Here is a 19670-nt window from a genome sequence, read left to right on the forward strand (position 1 = left end):
TAACTGGTTTCTGGCAATTTATAGAGACCTCCCTGTGGGGATGTGGAACTCGGCAGGTGGCCAGGAATGACAACCCTTGATTTTGTATCTACTGATAATGTCAGGGATTATGGAAGGTAATACCCTATCTAAACAGAGGTGTTGTTATCAAGCTGCATTCCTTCCCCGGATCATTTTTAGCATCTTTCTTGGCAATATCCACAGTTGAAATGTTGCAATTAAAATCAGCAGTGCATTCCTCTTCCTGCCATTGTTTTGCAACATCTCTCCATGTTTTATAAGTGCATAATCTCATTTGCAAATGTCCCGGTTATTGGCTTGGAAGTTGCAACCTTTGAAAGGGCTTCTTGGCAGTCTTCCAGAGTAAATTGTCAGAGCGCAAAGAGGCCAAAATGACAATTTTTAAACCCCCCCCCCAAAACAAAACAAAACAAATAAAAAAAACAGAATATAAGTTACATTGGCAGAATATAAACGTAGCTTTCCTTTACAATTACTATTCATTAATATGCATTTGAATCCTGAAAATACTGTTCAAACAAGAAGAGAAAGTATGGGTGAGAGAAAGTACTCCGGGTTGCAGTCATTTTGGTAAAGCATCTAATTTAGATATTAAGATCCTTTAACAGATGTAGCTTTCCTTGCTCTTTGATCTGAGGGGTGAGGGAGGGAAGAGGGCAGTGAATAATTGAATTAAAAGGGTAAGGGTAAGAATGAACATACACATATTGGTCCTCCTTGTCTTGCAAAGGACTGGGTTCTGGCTGCATCCGCACTGCAGAAATAATCCAGCTTGACACCACTGTAAGTGCCATGGCTCAATGCCATGGAATTCTGGGAACTGTAATTTGTTGTGGCATCAGAGCTAAAGCAAGTGCTCTCCAGGAAAAAAAGAGAGAGAGAAAAGGGGGGGTATTCATTCATTCATTCATTCATTCATTCATTCATTCATTCAATTTAGAGTATTTATACCCTGCTCTTTAGCCATAAAGGCTCTTCAAGGGGTTTACAGATTGCTGTTTTGACAGTTCCCTGCCCTTGGGCTTACAGTCTAAAAAGACATGACATAAAGGGAGAAGGGATTGGCACTGGGGAAGGGGATCCGGACGGTTCTTCTCTCTCTCCACTGCAAGGACAGTGGCAGTTTTCTATGGTTAAGACAGTTGGGACGAGTATATGCCAAAAAGCATGGAGGGGTTGTCCTCATGGGCTGAAAGAAATGGCCCCATCCTGTTCTGGAACTCACTTGTTCAGGTGACACATGTGGCTGGAAAGGGTGGAGAATGGTTCCCTGCCATGCTCACTGACTTTGTTGTTGCTGTGCGCCTTCATGTTGTAGATGAGTCTGAGACTAGCCTAGCTCATCATGTGAGTTTCATGGCCTAGTATGCGTGTGTTGTGTTGTGTGTCTTCAAGTCGTTTCCAACTTATGGAAACCATAAGGCAACCCTACCATGGGTTTTCTTGGCAAGCCCTATTCAGAGAGGGTTTGGCTTTGCCTTCCCTTGAAGCTGAGAGCATGTGACTTGCCCAAGCTCACCCAGAAGGTTTCATGGCTGAGCAGGGAATTGAACCCTGATCTCCAGTTGCAGTTCACCACCCAAACCACTACGCCATGTTTACACAGGAACCAAACAAATCCCAGATTGCTCCGGTTCAAGCTGGAAAGAACGTGTGAGTACTTTTGGAGGCACTGAACAAGGGGGTATCCAGTACATCCTTACGAGAGCATGCACAAGCACCAGGTGCTCCCTTGCACCCAACCAGTGACTGCAGAGTGGCTCTGTACACAGGTAGTCTCTGGCTGCTATTCTGCAGACACATTGCCCTTCTGGACCTTTAGATGAGGTCTGCCAGTGGTCAGGTAGGATGTAGTCCTGAGACAACTGCAGCATTTTTACTAGCATACAATAATCCCTTCTCAGCAGCTCCAGGATATGGCGGAAAGTTCTCATGTAAGGAGAACTCTTCTTGCAGATCTTTGGATCATGCTCACAAAATTCAGTTTTAGCATAGCCTTAAGCATGGTTTTCTTTGTGCCCCAAACCACCAAACATGGGGTGCCACCTCAGAATGAACAGGGCTTGGAAGTAGCGAGTTACAAATAATTATTTGTAATTACCTACTAACCAAAGTATAACCAAGTTAGTTTTTTGTGGGGTTTTCAGGCTAAGTGGCCATATTCTAGAAGAGTTTATTCCTGACGTTTCGCCAGCATCTGCGACTGGCATCTTCAGAAGATGAAGATCTTCAGCAGCCCCAGGATATGGCGGAGAGTTCTCATGTAGATCATGTAGGTCAGAAGATGAAGATGCCAGCCACAGATGCTGGCGAAACATCAGGAATAAACTCTTCTAGAACATGGCCACAGAGCCCGAAAAACCCATGAAAAACTGTAGATGCCGACCATGAAAGCCTTTGACTATAACCCAATTATATTATGGCTGTAATTTTGCCATGTACCTGTAACCTTTTGGCCTATATCCGGAAAGCTAGGGAGCTTCCAGCCACTGATGGGCGGCAGGGGCTCTTTCCCCACTAAGTTCTTAAGGACAGCCAAAATGCATCACAGCACAGTCCCAGCTGTGTCTGGGACAACAGACCTGTGCTTGGAAATCCCTGGGTTGTGTTTGTCTAGCAAGGGTGATGATGGCATTGCTTGGGGAGGTATGGAGATATCACCTTGTGAAATATCATTCAAAGTACACATGCTGGTGTAACTGAGGGTTTTGGCAGTGCCAATCCCCATCAGTTATTTGGCCATCGGTTATTTTTCTAGTTACCGGATGAGCCTTTTCTAAATTGTGAGTAAGAAATAACACATGGCTAAAACACTATGCCTCATGCTGGTGTCTCATTTTCTGTTTTGGATGCTGAGATGACAAGGTAGATGGGGGAGAATGTGGAAGTGGCCCGCCATGGTTTTGGTCTTTCCAGCTGGATATGCCAGTGGTTGAATGTGGGACCTTTTGCATTCAGTGCATGTGTTTTTCCTCTGAGTTGTAGAAGATTTTTGTACCTAGCTCAAACATCGCTGAAACATCCCTGAAACGTGGAGGATGAATGGAAGCCAGACACGCTTCCTCAATCGTCATGCAATCGTCACTCCCTCTAGCATCCCTGAATCATCTCAAGGTAAGCAGATTTCCTATGAACGCAATGGGAATGAGGAAGCATGCCTGGCTTCCATACATCCTCCACGTTTCAGGGATGATTCAGCAATGTTTGAGCCAGGTTTGAAAATCTTCATAACTCCATCTCTTAATGTAGGTTACTATGGGTCAGTCATTGATGCATCTGGCAAAGTGGCTGTCTGCATGGAACCGTTTCTGTCCACCTGGTTATCTGTGTGGTTCGATCACAGAGTCCACCACATTCAATAGCAGTCTATAAACCCTAATTACTTGGGTTTTATGCCACACTCCCTGCTTTAATAGAGTAGCTTCATTAATGTCCCATTTAGTTGTTGATGATAATCCTTGCTCTTGCCTGCTGTTTCCAGTGTGTTGCATAGAGAAAGAGAGGCGATCACAATTTGAACTGGATTCCCAACAAGCCGCAGTTAGACCTTTTGTCCCCAATTGACCATTTCACCATTTTGGTAGTAGGTTCATCTTTGGACACACACGGGGATTTAAATAATGCCATTGTTCCTGGCTGTGCCTTTCTTTAGTTTTCATCTCTTCCTCTAGAGTATTCCTCTTGGCGGTGCCATCTAATCAGCTTTAGGTTTTAATTAAACAGCTGTCATTTGCTTCCTAGTTCTGTTGCGACCTGATGTTGTATTAAATTTTAATTTCGCCAAGGCTGAATAAGAAGTAGATTCCTTCAGACAACAAAGAGACACTATTAGCAGGTTGCAGTTGTAATTAAGAAGAACCTGGCTGAAGTGCTAATGCAGTCAAGTTCAGGGGAAGAATTAGGAATAAACATGGAGGTAATTATTATGCGGAGCTGGAGTATACAACATGAGTAGTCTGCCACCATTTGACTGGAGCATGCTTCATACTTATAATGGAATGCTTTGGATATCTATACAATAGTTCTGCTCACTCATAAGAGACTCTCTAGTAGACAAAGAAAACTATGGAGTGGTTTTGTATTGAACTCCTTGACTTAAGTAATGGACTTTGGATTGCCTAAAAAAGGTTCCGTTCTTGCCCAGGAATGTGGCAGAGAACCATAGTGATCAGGTGATACAAACCACTGGCATCTCCTCATTCTCCCTCCTGTGATAGGGAGGGATACAGACCGTCAGAAAGGGGCACTACCCCTTTCTGCCCTAGATGGAGACTGCATCAACCAAATGGTATGGCCTCTGGGAGGCCTTGTTAGGGCGTGCGGGGGCGCCAACGCCATGCACGATGATGATATCTGCACGGTGCGGTGCTGTTTGGGTGCTGCGCTGTGCAGATGTCATCATGGCCTGCCCTGTCTGTATGGGGGTACACCAAAATGGCACCTGGGGTGCATGGTAGGGCTGCTGAGCATATTTGGGCTGAGGCTGGTGCAAAGCACCAATCTGTACGAGCCCTTAGTTTCTGACTTGTCACAGAATTATAGGTCCAAAACACACTGCAGAAATCATCCCGTTTGAGATTGCTTTAACTGCCCTGACTCAAGAGCTGTATAGACCACCCCTAAGGGGTGGCCTGCAGCCACCTCTTTCTTCGCCAGATTGGGGACACGGCAACTGCACGCCCCGGCCCCAATCTGGTCTTTCTGTGGCGCAAAAAGGAGCTGCAAAAAGCCACTCCTTTCTGTGCCGCAGAAGGGCACCATAGCTGCCGGAACTGCAGCTTTTCTGCACTCCTTTGGCATTGTGCTATCTGGACGCAGCACAAGAGGAGCACCGTGACCTCACCCGCTGTGTGGTGGGGCATGTGGTGTCACGTTGGCATGAGGGCACAGTCGGGGTATGTCTCATGTGGATGCCATGCCCCCACACCACCCCCATGCCGGCTTTTCTGGCCTACAGCCTCTTTATTGCTACAGATCAAGCTTTCCTTGTTTCTTTCTCAGCACTCCATAGGCTTTCTGTTTGGAACAGGATATTACTTTCCTCTGAAAAATTAAGGGATGCACATCCGTGTCCCCGATCTGGTGAAGAAAGAAGCGGCTGCAGTCAGGGCAGTTAAAGCAGTCTCAAACTGGATAATTTCTGCAGTGTGTTTTGGACCTATAATTTTTTACTTTTCCTATTTCCTTTGCAATCATTTTGTGACCAGCCATAAAATATACAATGCTTTTATTAGGGACACATGGACGCAACTATCCATGCAGCTGTTAATTTTGCCTGAGGAGAGAACTACCAAGGCCAACCCTCCAGAATGTCCAGTTCAATCTGATGTAGATCTGTCCATGGAACACTCTGTTTGGAATTAGGTTTGTTGCTGTTGTGCGCCTTCAAGTTGTTTTCACCTGACGGAGATTCTAAGGTGAACTTATCGTAGGGCAAAATTACAATTTTGCTAATTGTCCTATTTTGCTTAGCTTCCACTTTGTGGTACTTTCTTGTATTTCGGAAGACTGTGGTTGCGGAAATTGCGACTGTTCAGCCAACCTGTTGTGATGATCAGATATTAAACTCAAGCAGAGAAAAGAATGGATGATCTTCCATCCAAAACTGTGCCGTTGGGATCGTCTGTTTTCCCAGCCAGTTTGTGTCATAGCCCAGCAGTCTTCTGCTCAGTGTAATTCTGATTTTAATTTTAGGCATGTTTCCCTAAATACAGACCATTTTCCAGTAGCCAAAAGTTTAAAGGAACATTTGGGTATTTTAGGAAGCATTATGCCTGGCTGATGGCATTCCTTATATATTTTAGATTCCCAAGAAGGTAATGTACATACACATTGTTTTCACTAATATGCATATGCATGTCAGTGTTCAATGTCTGACAGTCATCAGGTTCTACTTAGCGATTCAAGGACTCAAAAGACTCAAAGGCCATAAAATGTGGAATGCTTATATTAGGACAGCTGTTAATTTTGCCTAAGGGCAGAACTATGTAGACGTTCCCCTAACACACACACACACATATATATTACAGTTTTTGAGCGGCGATCTGCTATCACAAAATCTGGACACATGCAAATATTGAAGGGTAATTGCATTTCCATTAACGTAGTGTTTGGGAGAAATGCACAATATTTGGATTCATATTAAAATACAAACATATTAAAATACAAACTCATATACAGTTACTCCCTCCTCCCTTGGATGTACAAAGACCTGTGAATAGCATAAAATGGAGGAAATAGATCCAGCCTTTCCCCTATGCAGAAATTGCTGGGGGGAAAATGCAGAGAATAAGTTGCAAATTGCAAATAGGCATTGAAAATTGTGTGGTTATCAAAGATTATTTTGCAGCAGGAAGAAAATTGCTAATGTATGGCCTGGTACAAACTGGCGGGAAGCGGAGTGCTGGCGCCAATTCTAGGGTTCGGGAGCATGCACCAACCACACACTCCGGAACCCTAGTCCGTACGATTCTGTAATCATAGCAGCCTCCTGTCTACATAGGGGCCACCATGATGATGCCACCACTGTGCAGTGTCCGGACATCGCTGGCAGAAAGTGGCATCATGGTGGTGCCCCTTCCTGCAAAAAAGAAGCCACTCTAGGCAGCTTTTTTTTGGCAGCACCTCGGTGCTGCAGAATGCAACTGCTGCAGCCTCTGACTTGGGGCAAAGACGGGTGGCACAGAGCTGCCCATTTGTCGAGCCCCTATGACTCTCACATTGCTTGACTTTGGCTTTTGAAAACTCCCTGTTCTAAACTGGTGTTGCCCAGTATGATTTGTCTCTAATACTGTTTTCCTGGATTCAGCCTTGGTATAGCCTCCATAAAATAGCTTGCTCTAAATATACCCACTGGGCAGGGGGCTTGGTCTGGAATCTGGACAGGATCCAGCCCAGTTTCCTGTGCACATTTGGTTATGCAAAATATTACATGTACACTTATCCCTCTATATGCGCTAGGGCACAAGACCCCCGTGAATATGGAAAAACCGCAAATAACAAAAACACAATGTTTTTACCTGAGAGGACACCTCTCTAAGAATCTCTAGGTCTTCCAGGGCAACTCTGTGGTCAACGTCCGACAAACACTGACCAAAGAACTGCACTGGAGGAGCTACAAATGCCTAGTGGAGCATTCTCTCTAGGAATCTCTAGGTCTTTCAGTGCAACCTTTCGTTAAAGTTGACCATAGAGTTGCACTGGAGGACCAAGATATTCCTAGAGAGAACATATTAATCAAATCCGTGAATAATCAAAGCTGCAAATATCAAAGCCGCAAATAGGGAGGGATGAGTGTATATTCTGTCCCTTATACTTCCGATTGTGCAGTGGAGCACAACTGTGTTAGCAGAGTGTTTTTGTGCCAGAAGTAGAACAGTGAATCTAGCCCTTGGTATTTTATATACGCCTTTGGTACTTTGCTTGTTGTTGCTTCTTTTCAATTCTCTCCACCTCTCTGGTGAACAAATACCATGTTCCCAGGGGAGCTTGGTTAATGAGAGTCTCAATGGAGTTTATTAATACTGTATAGAAATGCTAATCCAGCTATCTCCTGGTGATTATCCTTCTTATCGCCCATGGTTTATAATCATTCATAGTAACAATAATAAAAAGCCCCCATGAGTTTGCATTCTTCTTCTTTTTTAAATAATAATAATAATAATAAATAAATCCTGTGCTACCTTTCTGTAGTGGATGGCAGCTGGAAAGAAATAAACTCCATCCCCATCAATGAATGTAATACTGTTTGCGAGGGAGCATAAAGCATCTGGTTTATGTCATCTGGAGTGTAAAATCAAGAATGTATATTTCCATCCTGTAGCCTTTTATTTCCAGCGCATATCCCCTATTTATTGGCAGCTCTTAGCCAGATGTTTCAATCCTTTGGAAATCAAAAGCTAAACCACATGTTTCAGCGGAGGAATTGAGTATGTGTGTGGCGGATGGGTTGGGGGATTAGGCGAATGCATGGTTTTAAGTGCTTTTAGGAACTGTAATCTAAGAGTAATCAGAATGTGATGATACTCAGGCACCACACCTCAAAGAATGAGGAATGTTATGTGATAAGGGAGTGGTATGAGTGTTGGACTATGACTCTGGAGACCAGGGTTTGAATCCCCACTCAGCCATGAAACCCACTGGGTGGCCTTGGGCAAGTCACACTCCCTCGGCCTCAGAGGATGGCCATGGCAAACTCCCTCTGAACAAATCTTGCCAAGAAAACCCCATGATAGGTTTGCCTTAGGGTCACCATAAGTAAAAAATGACTCGAAGGCACACCTGGCTGAATGAGACTATGTGTGGAAGGGATCTAGGAGTCCAAGTAGACCACAAGTAGAACCTGCATCAAATGTGTGATGCAGTAGCTAAAAAGGCCAATGCGATTTTAGGCTGCATCAATAAATGTATGGTGTTTAGATCAAGGAAAGTAATAATGCCACTGTATTCTGCTCTGGTCAGGCCCCACCTGGAATACTGTGTCCAGTTCTGGGCACCACATTTCCAAAATGATGTTGAGAAACTGGAGCATGTCCAAAGGAGGGTGACTAAAATGGTGAAGAGTCTGGAAACCATGAATCCCTATGAGGAATGACTTAGGGAGCTGGGGATGTTTAGCCTGGAGAAGAGAAGGTTAAGAGGTGATATATGAGAGCCCTTTTAAAATACTTGAAGGGATGCCATATTGAGAAGGGAGCAAGCTTGTTTTCTGCTGCTCCAGTGAACAGGACACAGAACAATGGATGAAAGCTGCAGGAAAAGAGATTCCACCTCAACATTAGGAGGAACTTCCTGACAGTAAGGGCTATTCGACAGTGGAACACACTCCTTCCTCAGAGATTGTGATGGAGTCTCCCTCCTTGAAGGTCTTTCAATAGAGGCTGGATGGCCATCTGTTGGGGATGCTTTGATTGAGAGTTCCTGCATGGCAGGAAGTTGGACTGGATGGACCTTGTGGTCTCTTCCAACTCTTTGATTCTATGAACAACAAACACTAAGTGTAGAGACTGGAGGGAGCATCTTTAGCTCAGATTCGACTTTGTGTCCAGCTAGCCTAGCTCTGTGTACTCTGACTGGCAGTGGCGATATGTGGGTCTGAGGCAGAGAAGGGTCTGTCCGATTACCTGGCACCTGATCTGGAGTGTCAGGAACTTCTTCTGCCAAGGCATGTGCTCTATACTGAGCTCTGGTTCCTCCCTGATAAAGTTAAGTTACCTTCCCTCCTTGCTCACCCCCCCCCCCCCCCCACCCCATGCTAAAGCATCTAATGTTTGCACATGAGATAGAAATTCAGCAGGTGAAATGGTCCTCATTACTGCATGGAGTTGTTAGCAAAGAAGCCATTGAATTTCTCCCACCCACATGAAGGTATTAAAAAGGGCAACTGGCAGTGGGGGTCTCTTTTGCTTTTTAAGGCAGCACAAGCTCACTTTTCAAAGCCGAAGTTTTTTTTTTTTAAAGCACATAAGGCCCTGCTTTCATGGTGAAATTCAAACATTTAGTCCACTGATGTTGCAGCTATGGACTGTCTACCTTGGTTTATTTGTTTCTTCATTTGATTTAAAAGCTATTCTGTACTGTGTGCTCAGAGGGCCTTTAGCAGTTTGTTCCCCAGGGGTTAGGAATATGTGGTGCTCTGCCTAGCATTGGACTGCAGCTCCCATCAGCCCTAGCTAGCATAGGTGACAGGAGTTGCAATGGAGCAACATCTGGAACGCCGTGCTCACATTTCCCCCAACTAAAATTTAAATATTAGTTGCAAGTAGTTGAGCAATTATTCAAATAGCATCCATGGTGACTTGCAAATGATTTCTGTGTTAATGGACTCATTAGTTTGCCACATCTCGCAGTGCACCGAGGAAGAGACGTAGTAGGCTCAGTGGCCTCTGGAATACCTCCAGGTGGGGTGTATTGATGGGAGAAAATTATTTCTTTAAAATTAGCACATCATAGGCTAGCTTCATTGATATCACAGCAATCTGACAAGGAAAATGAAGACTTTGCTCACTAGGCCATTATGCCTGTGGAGAAGGAAATCATTTGATAGTAATAACTGCTCTGGGAAATGTCAGAATCAAAGGCGAGGATAGCCTGATGGCATCAAGGTGGAAGGAATCCTACTACTACATGTACATGACAATGCCATTGCTGGAGGCTGGGGAATGAATGCGGATGACAGCCTAATGGCTACTCAGTCTATGGCTCATGATATGGGCTGCAGATCGAGACCCAAACCTGAACTTGGAGATAAAATGTTAGCAGTAACAGCTTCATTATTGTGTAGCATCTCATAGTGCTCTGAAGAAGGGCTGTAGAAGGCTCAATGGCCTCAATAATAATAATAATAATAATAATAGAATATCTCCAGGTGGGTTTATTGACGAGAGAAATATTGATAACGCATTGCTTGGTGGGGGAACTGGGGCATAAAAACTATCCTCTTGCAAAATAATGATAGCCACTGGCATTTCCCCCCAAAATGTAATAGGTAATATTTAATAGGAATTGAAATAATACTGGCACATTTTGTAAACTCCCTCGGAGTGTAGTGGAGTCTCCTTCCTTAGAGGTCTTTAAACAGAGGCTGGATGGTCATCTGTCGGAGATGTTTTGATTGAGAGTTCCTGCATGGCAGAATGGTATTCTATGATTCTATGCGGTGAGAGAAAGCCATGTAATAGAGAAATAATATAGAGCCAGCACAATGTAGTGGTTTGAGCATCGGACTATGACTATGGAGACCAGGGTTCCAATCCTCACTTGGCCATAGAAATGACTGGTCACTGGGTGACCTTGGGCAGGTCACATGCTCTCAGCCTCGGAGGAAGGCAAAGGAAAACCTCTCCATGGACAAATCCTGCCAAGAAGACCCTGTGATAGATTCGCCTTAGGGTTGCCATAAGTCGGAAACAATTTAAAGGCACACAACAACAATACAGAAAGAGGTTATCAAATATAACCCAAATCATTTTGGCCTAGAAATATTTTCATGGCATTTCTCAGGGGCATTTAAAAGAAAAGGGGACAATGCCTAATAACAGCATTTATAAGAAGAAAGAAGTTCTTCCAGCCACTATAAGATTTTTCACCCCCTGGATAGGAGTGAAAAGTCCCTCATCCATCATCAGCACCAACAACAGAAAAAAGGATATTGCACAGAAATCCATTTTAGAGCCAACTACATGCCATGGCTCCAATCTTGCTTTCCACAGCGCAAAAACAGTGGCTCCTTTCTGTGCTGCGGAACGGGTGCCACAGCTGCTGGCCCCGTGGCTTTTTGGTACTCCTTTGGTGCTGCGACATGTAGATGCAGTGCCATAGGAGTGCTGTGATGCTGCTGGGCGTATGGTGCGGCACGTGGCATCACGCCAGCCTGAGGGCAGAATTGGAGCATGCATCGTATAGATGCCATGCTCTGACTCCGCCCCCTGGCCGCCCAAAGATGCCGATTTGTACACCCTCTTATTTGAGTACCGTCATTTCAAGCAAGATGCTATGGGAGAATGGGGGAGAAGGTATTTTCTACCGTGACACCTCATTCATGGTTACCCTCCCCTTTGAGGCCTGCTTGGCACCAATGTTGCTGTTATTCTGGTCCCAAGTCAAAACATGGGCTGGAATTAATAAACACAGTTATGAATGGGTAGCCTAGAGTGGCCTGGTGGAAGTGTATCCATTTCCCCCCTTCAATAAAGCTACTCAGATAAATGCAAAAACATGTTCTGACCCCCCTCTTTCATTCTTCCCATGGAGAGCAACCCAACACAGCAGAAAGTGTGGCATCAATATATCTTGGAGTGGCTAAGCATACAGCTATAGCACTAGAATACCTCTGGGCCATTCCCAGAAGCCACACTATTAGTGGTTCTGGGAGGCTTCTGAATTTGGTTAAAGAAATAAAGTTTAGGGGAGGAAATGGATTGTGGTTTAAAGACTGGAAGTGGTGGCCAGGTCAGAAAACCCAAAACAGAAAATGCTAGTTTCCTAGACAGAGAACAACATTAATGTTCATGTGCTAATATTGCGTAATGGAGTGAGTTGCAAACTCAGGCCAAGCAAAGCTGATTATAAGAATCGAATAATAAAGGCGAGGAAAAAGAATTAGCTCAGTAGTAACATTACTCTCAAAGTAATGATGAATGACTAGCATGCTACTTTGGAAGAGAAGTAATGCCCAACATATTGATTTTTTTTAAAAAAAGAATGTTGTAAGCCTTGTGTCAAACCATCGAGTTTATATAGAACTCCATTTAATAACACATAATGGAATTACTTACAAACTTGGACCAATCAAAGTTAATGGTAACAACATGAGCAGCATCTGTAACAGTGAGCAATGCAACAGGTTGCTTTGTTTTTCAAAGCAAAATTCTTATCTCTGGGTCACTAGGAGGGCTTTGGCATCATTTGGCTCTCATCCTTGCTGATCAGATAGCTGGTGGTACCCAAGAAAATGAAGGACAATCTTGACTAGTCTGTGATAGTAAATCCCTAGCTCTGTCCAGGTGTCATGTTGACTTAACAGTGCTTTGGTTTTTTTTATGTTGTGTGCTTCTGCAGGACACAGAAGTCCTTAACACAGCCATTCTGACGGGAAAGCCAGTGTCCGTCCCAGTAAAAGTGGTTGCCGTTGAAGAGGACGGATCAGTAAGCGATGTGTCTGGATCCACTGAATGCAAGTCAGCTGATGAAGATGTCATAAAGGTAAGGCTGATAAATCTCAGCATTACCGTCTTGGTTCAGATCAAGGTTCCAATGTATTGCAGTCTAGCAACGCATGACTATCCACTACTGAAATGGTCAGAGAGTGTGTGTGATGAAGATGGCTTTCCTGTGCCTGATTTTCAAGGAGGGAATGCTGACTTTGTGATGGGAAGCCATTTGTCTGTCATGGCTGAGGTCCACGTGCGGCTGGTGCCTGTCATGTCAGTGGGGTGATGGCCTTTTATTTCTAATTTTAAAGGAGCTATCTAAGTTGCTGAACTGGTTTTGTACTTGAGTTCAGATCCTTGGCTAGCTCCTTTAATGTTCAGGGAAAAAAACCCCATTGCTAATTCACCATCCTACTGAAACAAACACCATTAGCTGTCACTGTCAATACCCCTTTATAGATGTATCCTCCGTTACTGTACATAGTCATCACTGGTCCGTCTAATAGCGAATTTAGGTGGTGAGTAGGAATAGCAGTAGAGTCAGCATGATGTAGTGGTTTGACCATTGGACTACAACTCTGGAGGCCAGGGTTCAATTCACCACTAGGCCAGGGAAACCCACTGGGGGGCCTTGGGTGAGTCACATATTCTCAGACCCAGAAAACCCCATGATAGGTGCACCTTAGGGTCGCCATGAGTCAGAAACAACTTCAAGGCACACAACTACAAAACACAAACCAATAGAAGTGGAGCCAAACTGGAACCACTGAGAAGCAAGGGACGGATCGGCATGTTCAGGGAAGCCCCAAGGCATGTACAAGTTGAACATTTAAAACAAGATTAGGGAAAATGTGCCCCCTTCCAGTTTTTGCTGGACAACAACATCTGCCATCTTTTGTCATGGGCTGTACTTACTAGGGCAATCTATCCACTCCGGGTTTTATTCTAGACTTTAAGGAACTGACCATAATGCTGAACCCTAATCCTTGAACTCCTTTAAAATTTAGAATAAAACCTAGGGTGGATTCCCCATACCTCTGATATGGAAACCACTGGCTGTGGCATTTTAATCTACAAATTGGCGGATACAATTTTCATGTCATCCCTTCTCGTCCATACTCCCTAATGTTTTGTAAGAAAGGAAATCTCGAGAGCAGTGGTTCTCAATCTTCCTAATGCCGCGACCTTTTAATACAGTTCCTCATGTTGTGGTGACGCCCAAACATAAAATTATTAAGATAATAATATAAAATATGTGTTTTCCGATGGTCTTAGGCGACCCCTGTGAAAGGGTTGTTCGACCCCCAAAGGGGTTGTGACCCACAGGTTGGGAACCACTGCCCTAGCGAGTAATTCCCTATTTGCAAGGAAGTCTTTTAATGATAAGCAGGGATAGGAATCATGTGGCTCTCCAGATATTCTTGGATAGCAGTTCCCAACAGTCCTAGCCTGCATAGCTAATGCAGAGGAATGCTGGGAGTTGCCGTTCAACCACATCTTTATTGCCACACTATTCTCAACCTGGATGGACAGGAAGCATTAGCGCATGTGTCCTTGCACCTGCAGTCGGAAGCAGTGCACTCCTCTCTTGGGATTCAGCTGCCACAGTCCCACTCCATCCTGTAGCATGTGAAGGACTGCATTGTGGCATGTTTGAAAAACTGCTCAGGGCCTAGAACATTCCTGAATCTTTGCTGTGTTTGGAAGGAGACATGTCCTGCTGTTAATGACCTTTTCTCTTGAATGGAATTCTGACCTGACATGTCAGTATTACATCCCCTGTGGATTTCTGCTTGAACCTCCAAGTATCCCCCCCCCCCACAACACTTTTGCAGGGGAGTGTTGGTGATGATGACTTCAAAAGTAGCTGAGGCTTTGCCAGATGATCATTAATAGGGTCTTCCCTGGACAGGGAGAATATTAGGCCTGGCCACGGCAAAATAAAAAGCTGCGATCGCCAGACCTCAACATTTCACCTCACTTTGGAAGGACTTTGAATGAATTCATTATCAGGGTAGAATGAAACACCTGAAGAAGGGAGACAGTCTGGCAAGTTCACTTACAACTTCACATCCTGCAGATAAGGGAGCTGGCACCCACATTTTGCAAATGTAGAGCAAAAGGACTCACAAAAGACCCAACTTGTATTTTTTTTTCCTTATGGTAAATTCTAAGAGGTTCTTCTTATGCACAAGAACAGGGTGATATACTCTTTCCTATGAATCAGCCCTTGTGCCATATTGTTGTGTACGTTCAAGTTGTTTCCAACTGACGATGACCCTCAGGTGAAACTGTAAAGGGTTTATTTTTGGCAAGATTTCTGCCGGGGAGGTTTGCCATGGCTTTTATCGTAGGCTGAGAATGTGTGACTTCGCCAAGGTCATGCAGTGAGTCTCAAGGACTGAGTTGGGATTTGAACCCAGAGTCCCAGAGTCTGCCAGAGTCCTAGGGTGTTTTCACATGATGGAAATTGGAAGGTTATCCCATTGCCAGGGGCAATGAGGAATCAATCATGGAGTTTAACATCATTTCACATGATATTATCAAACCAACAGCGGACACAATCCACAGTCATTCATGGGTTTAACGTTAATAAAAGGAGGGCGACTAAAATGGTGAAAGGTCTGGAAACCTTGCCCTATGAGGAACGACTCAGGGAGCTGGGGATGTTTAGCCTGGAGAAGAGAAGGTTAAGAGGTGATATGATAGCCCTATTTAAATACTTGAAGGGATGTCATATTGAGGAGGGAGCAAACTTGTTTTCTGCTGCTCCAGAGACTAGGACCCGGAGCAATGGATGCAAGCTACAGGAAAAGAGATTCCACCTCAACATTAGGAGGAACTTCCTGACAGTAAGGGCTGTTCGACAGTGGAACACACTTCCTCGGAGTGTAGTGGAGTCTCCCTCCTTGGAGGTCTTCAAACAGAGGCTGGATGGCCATCTGTCGACGATGCTTTGATCTGGATTTCCTGCATGGCAGGGGGTTGGACTGGATGGCCCTTGCGGTCTCTTCCAACTCTATGATTCTATGATTCTATGAACTTTTCAAACAAGATCAAAGGGAATCCAGTGCCGATCTGAACGAGTCAAGTCAAAAATGTCCCCATGCCTAACCAGCATGGTGTAGTCCTCAAAACACTACACCATGTTGGCCTTCTGCTTAGGTATGGGGAAATCTGTCCATTTCAGGTCTGTGTCAGTTTTGCATGCATTTGTTGGCACATCTATTACCGTATTATTGGTCATATGTTTTAAATATATATTCCTCCCAATTAATTTTGATAACCTTTCAAATAATATTGAAATACATGATAGCTCATCATAAAAACAACCAAATGCATTTTGACTGTGTTTTTTTAAAACCGAAAACTACGCTGGAACACCCGAAAAGGGCAAAAGCAGTGGCAGTTCATGCTGAAATGATGACCGGAGGCACCTTCCTTGCGGTGCCCATGAGCAGCCAGTAAATAGAACTCTTCAGACAACTAAGTTCTGTTCCTCCTGTTAGTCTGGGATATATTTACCCTTGTTAACCCATCTTGGGTTTCTCATTGGCGGTATGAATTGGGGTATGAATTAAGCAAACAAATAAATGATCCATAATAAATATATGGATCAGATCACTTCGTAGCAGGCATTCTCAGTTATAGAATTTTTCACGTATCCTTTTCCATCTGCCACTCTTGGGATAAATATATCTCCCATGCTGTTCCTTTTTTAATCCACAGGTTAATTCTACCCCACCTGAGATCCTCAAACAGTGGTGACTAGTGGCTTCCATGTCAGCGTGGTGGTCAATCATTCCATGTTTTATTTTGCTCTGTAAAGGAGCTCTCTGGAACTATTCAGAGATAGCATTCTGGACCTTGGTTATCTCCGTTAAATTGTGGATTAAATCCAGTGTAGATGCCATGCTAAAAAACAGCTTTGTATGTTCCACCTCCTTGTGCAAATTGTTTTCTAGCTAACCTCCCACAGAGGAAGGCTTCCCTGAAACAGTTAAACTCTTTTTTTCCCCTGAAGATGCAATCAGGATAAAGTGTGATTAAGTGTTGTGTTTGTCTTATCCACCCAAAGAACTTTGAAAAGGTCAGCTGGCGATTCTAATCCATGTCATTGATTTTGAGAATGGTTGGATCAGAAGAGACAGACTAAAGAAATATTGTTGGCATGCTGCCTTTGACAGAAGAGAGAGTTCTAGTTGTTTCCCTTCCACCATTTCAATAAGGCAGCAATGAGGAATGTGTGATCCTCCGGATGTTGTTGGATTGGCACTCCTCACCATTGATTATGGTGCCTAGGGATGATAGACGCTGAAGTCCAACAACATCTGGAGAACCTCCTACTCTCCAACACTGCAATGCAGGAAGCATTCAGGTTGGTTGTTCACAAAAACATCTAAAGGCTAGAAATAGTGACAGAATTGCACAAACTCAACCCCCCAATGGTGAAAAACAAAAATGGAAGTTACATGATGTCACTTCTGGTTATGGTGCAGAGGTGCAATATATTGTGCAGCCCGTCAAGAATGTGAAGATATGAAAAGGGGCCCCTACTCTTGATGTGTCTGTTCTCATTTCCATTATTTCATCTTTAAGCTCTGTTTTGATCTCTATTCTTAATGACTTCATCTCCTCCAACGGCATCTGTAAGTTTTGTAGATGCCTCTTGGGATGATGCTCTATGTATTGACTGTGTCTGGGCTTGTGCACCTGCCTTCCTTGTACCAGAGGCCATTCTTAATAGGAGTAAATTAAGTCACAATTAGATAACATTTAATGGTTCGATCAATACATTAGAGTTTTAAGAACTACTATTTTAGTAGCTGTGTTCTTATAGTATCTCTGTTTCTGGATTTTCTACTTTTGTCCTCTTCATGGCCACTCAGAAATAAATCCTGCCATTTCCGATGGGGCTTTCTCCTGACTTATAGGAGTGGGTCTGTCATTAACTATTCTGGCTTGGGTCTAGCACCTCCTCACCTATAAGCCTGCCTGAAAATTTGAGATCCTCAGCAGAGGCCCTGTTATGTGTCCCAAAACCTCATGAGACTAGATTGGTGTGTACTTATAACAGTCCTTTCTCTATAGAAGCAGCCCCACTGTGGAACACCCTGCCAAGAAAAGTTAGACTGGTTCCATCCTTTCTGAGTTTCTGGCAGGCAGCTAAAAGAGTGCTGTTTTGCCTGAGCTTTGATTCATGAAATTTCTCTGCAGCTTAAAGGTCTCGTTTTAAATTATTTTTAAGGAGGGCAATTTGTTTGCTTTAAAAGTTTTTATCTACATGTTTAATGTTGTAAATGTTTTTAATGATGTCATGGGTTGTACATTTCCTTTAGGGCCCTGGTGGACCGAGCGGCGATACATAAATACCATGATTAAACAAACAGTTAATTTGTGAAGTTGAAGGCTTTCATGGCCAGCATCCATAGTTTTTTGTGGGTTTTTCGGGCTATGTGGCCATGTTCTAGAAGAGTGGCCATGTTCTAGGATAGTTAATTTCTTACAAGGCATCCTTAGGGCTGGTGTTACCAAGTGTGGGGTGGCAGAGGTGGCAGCAGCAAGGGACGCCCTCATCCCACGTTGCCAACCTGCCTGATCCTCCCTCTCCCACTGATGGAGCATCTGCTGGGTAAGCTCAGGAGTTGCCTCTGTGCTGCTGGCACCAAGCTCCAAACATGGCATGGCAGAGCCACATGTCTCCTTCCCATCAAGAGAAAAGCCACTGGATGAACTTGGAGACCAGTGAAGGTGCCATCACCGCTGGTGAGCTCTGAGTCATGGGTGGAGAAAGGTCCTCAAGGCTCGGAGCCTTGTGATGTGACACCTGTCCCCCTCCCACTGATGGAGCAGCCACTGGGAAAGTTTGAGGACCGGCAAAGGTGTCACCACTGCTATGCCATGCCACTGTTGCTGAGCTCCGACCCTGAAGCACCTTTCTCTGCCCATGGCTTAGAGCTTGGCAACAGTGGTGGCACCTTCACCAGCTCCCAAGCTTGTCCAGTGGTGCAGCTACTCTGCTGGCCTGTGTCTGACAAGGCGAAGAAAGGTGACACCCCTGATTTCTTATATCATTAGCTGGTTATAAGTGATATGGTTCCCCTACGATTTCTTAAATTGGTTTAACCACAGGAGTTCTGATGCCTTTTTTCATTGCCACCTTTCTCTGCTCAAAACCTTATCTGATTCTGGACTTCCTTGTTCACCACTCCAAAATAGCTAAATGCTCTCATAAAAGCTTCAAAGTTACATGTCACCAACCACGGTGTTTTGGGGGTTTTTTGGGGAGCGGGGTGGTCCTTATTTTTCTCCTCTTCTTCTGCACATGCCACTATGAAAAGTGTTAAGATAGCATTTGTGGACTTATCTAGGTGTTAATTGAGTTTCTTACATTTTTGCTGGAGCGTTTAGGTGCGACTGAGTTAATCTTGCTGGAGAAATGTCATTAAAAATGTTTCCGGTATAATATTAATATCGCTGCGCAGTGAAGAGAGTGCTGCATTTCAAAACATTGCCTTTAAAAGTTAAACCTGGTAACGCGGAGTGGGTAACATGTTGGACCAATTTGCTTTACAAGTGTGCAGACCTTTGAATAATGCAGGGCTCTTTTCTTAGACACTGGATACATTCATGTGCACCTCTCCATCCACACGCTCTATAGTGAGCGATATGTCAGCCACAGTGGTTCTTATAGCCAGTTCTCTTCTTTTGTAATTTTGCCTATCCTCACCTATTTATCTGCATACCTGCAGTACTACTTGCTCCATTTGAACCTGACATAAAATAGGTGGGAAAATTGGTAACCACTGCTTTTCCCACTGTACAGTGGTACCCCGGGATACGAATGCGCCGCCTTACGAAATTTCCGGGTTACGAAAAAATCCAATTGAAAAAAACTGTTCCGGGTTACGAAGGTTATTTCGGGTTACGAAAGAAATTTTGGTGCTTTTCGGCGCTTTTTCGCACCAAATCGCGGCTTTTCCCCATTAGCGCCTATGG

The 19670-nt window shown here is 44.2% G+C and overlaps 1 protein-coding gene across 2 annotated transcripts in view; it reads left to right on the forward strand.

Annotated features, from left to right (window-relative positions):
• Positions 1-19670, forward strand: part of TMEM132B (transmembrane protein 132B) — a 368667-nt gene that overhangs the window by 290803 nt on the left and 58194 nt on the right. For both annotated transcript variants that reach the window (XM_042441369.1, XM_042441370.1), the window contains exon 5: positions 12580-12723. In XM_042441369.1, coding sequence (XP_042297303.1) covers positions 12580-12723 — 144 coding nt within the window. The remainder of the gene's footprint in view (positions 1-12579; positions 12724-19670) is intronic.

This window comes from Sceloporus undulatus, chromosome 10 (genome assembly GCF_019175285.1).
Source record: "Sceloporus undulatus isolate JIND9_A2432 ecotype Alabama chromosome 10, SceUnd_v1.1, whole genome shotgun sequence".
Taxonomy (NCBI): Eukaryota; Metazoa; Chordata; class Lepidosauria; order Squamata; family Phrynosomatidae; genus Sceloporus; species Sceloporus undulatus.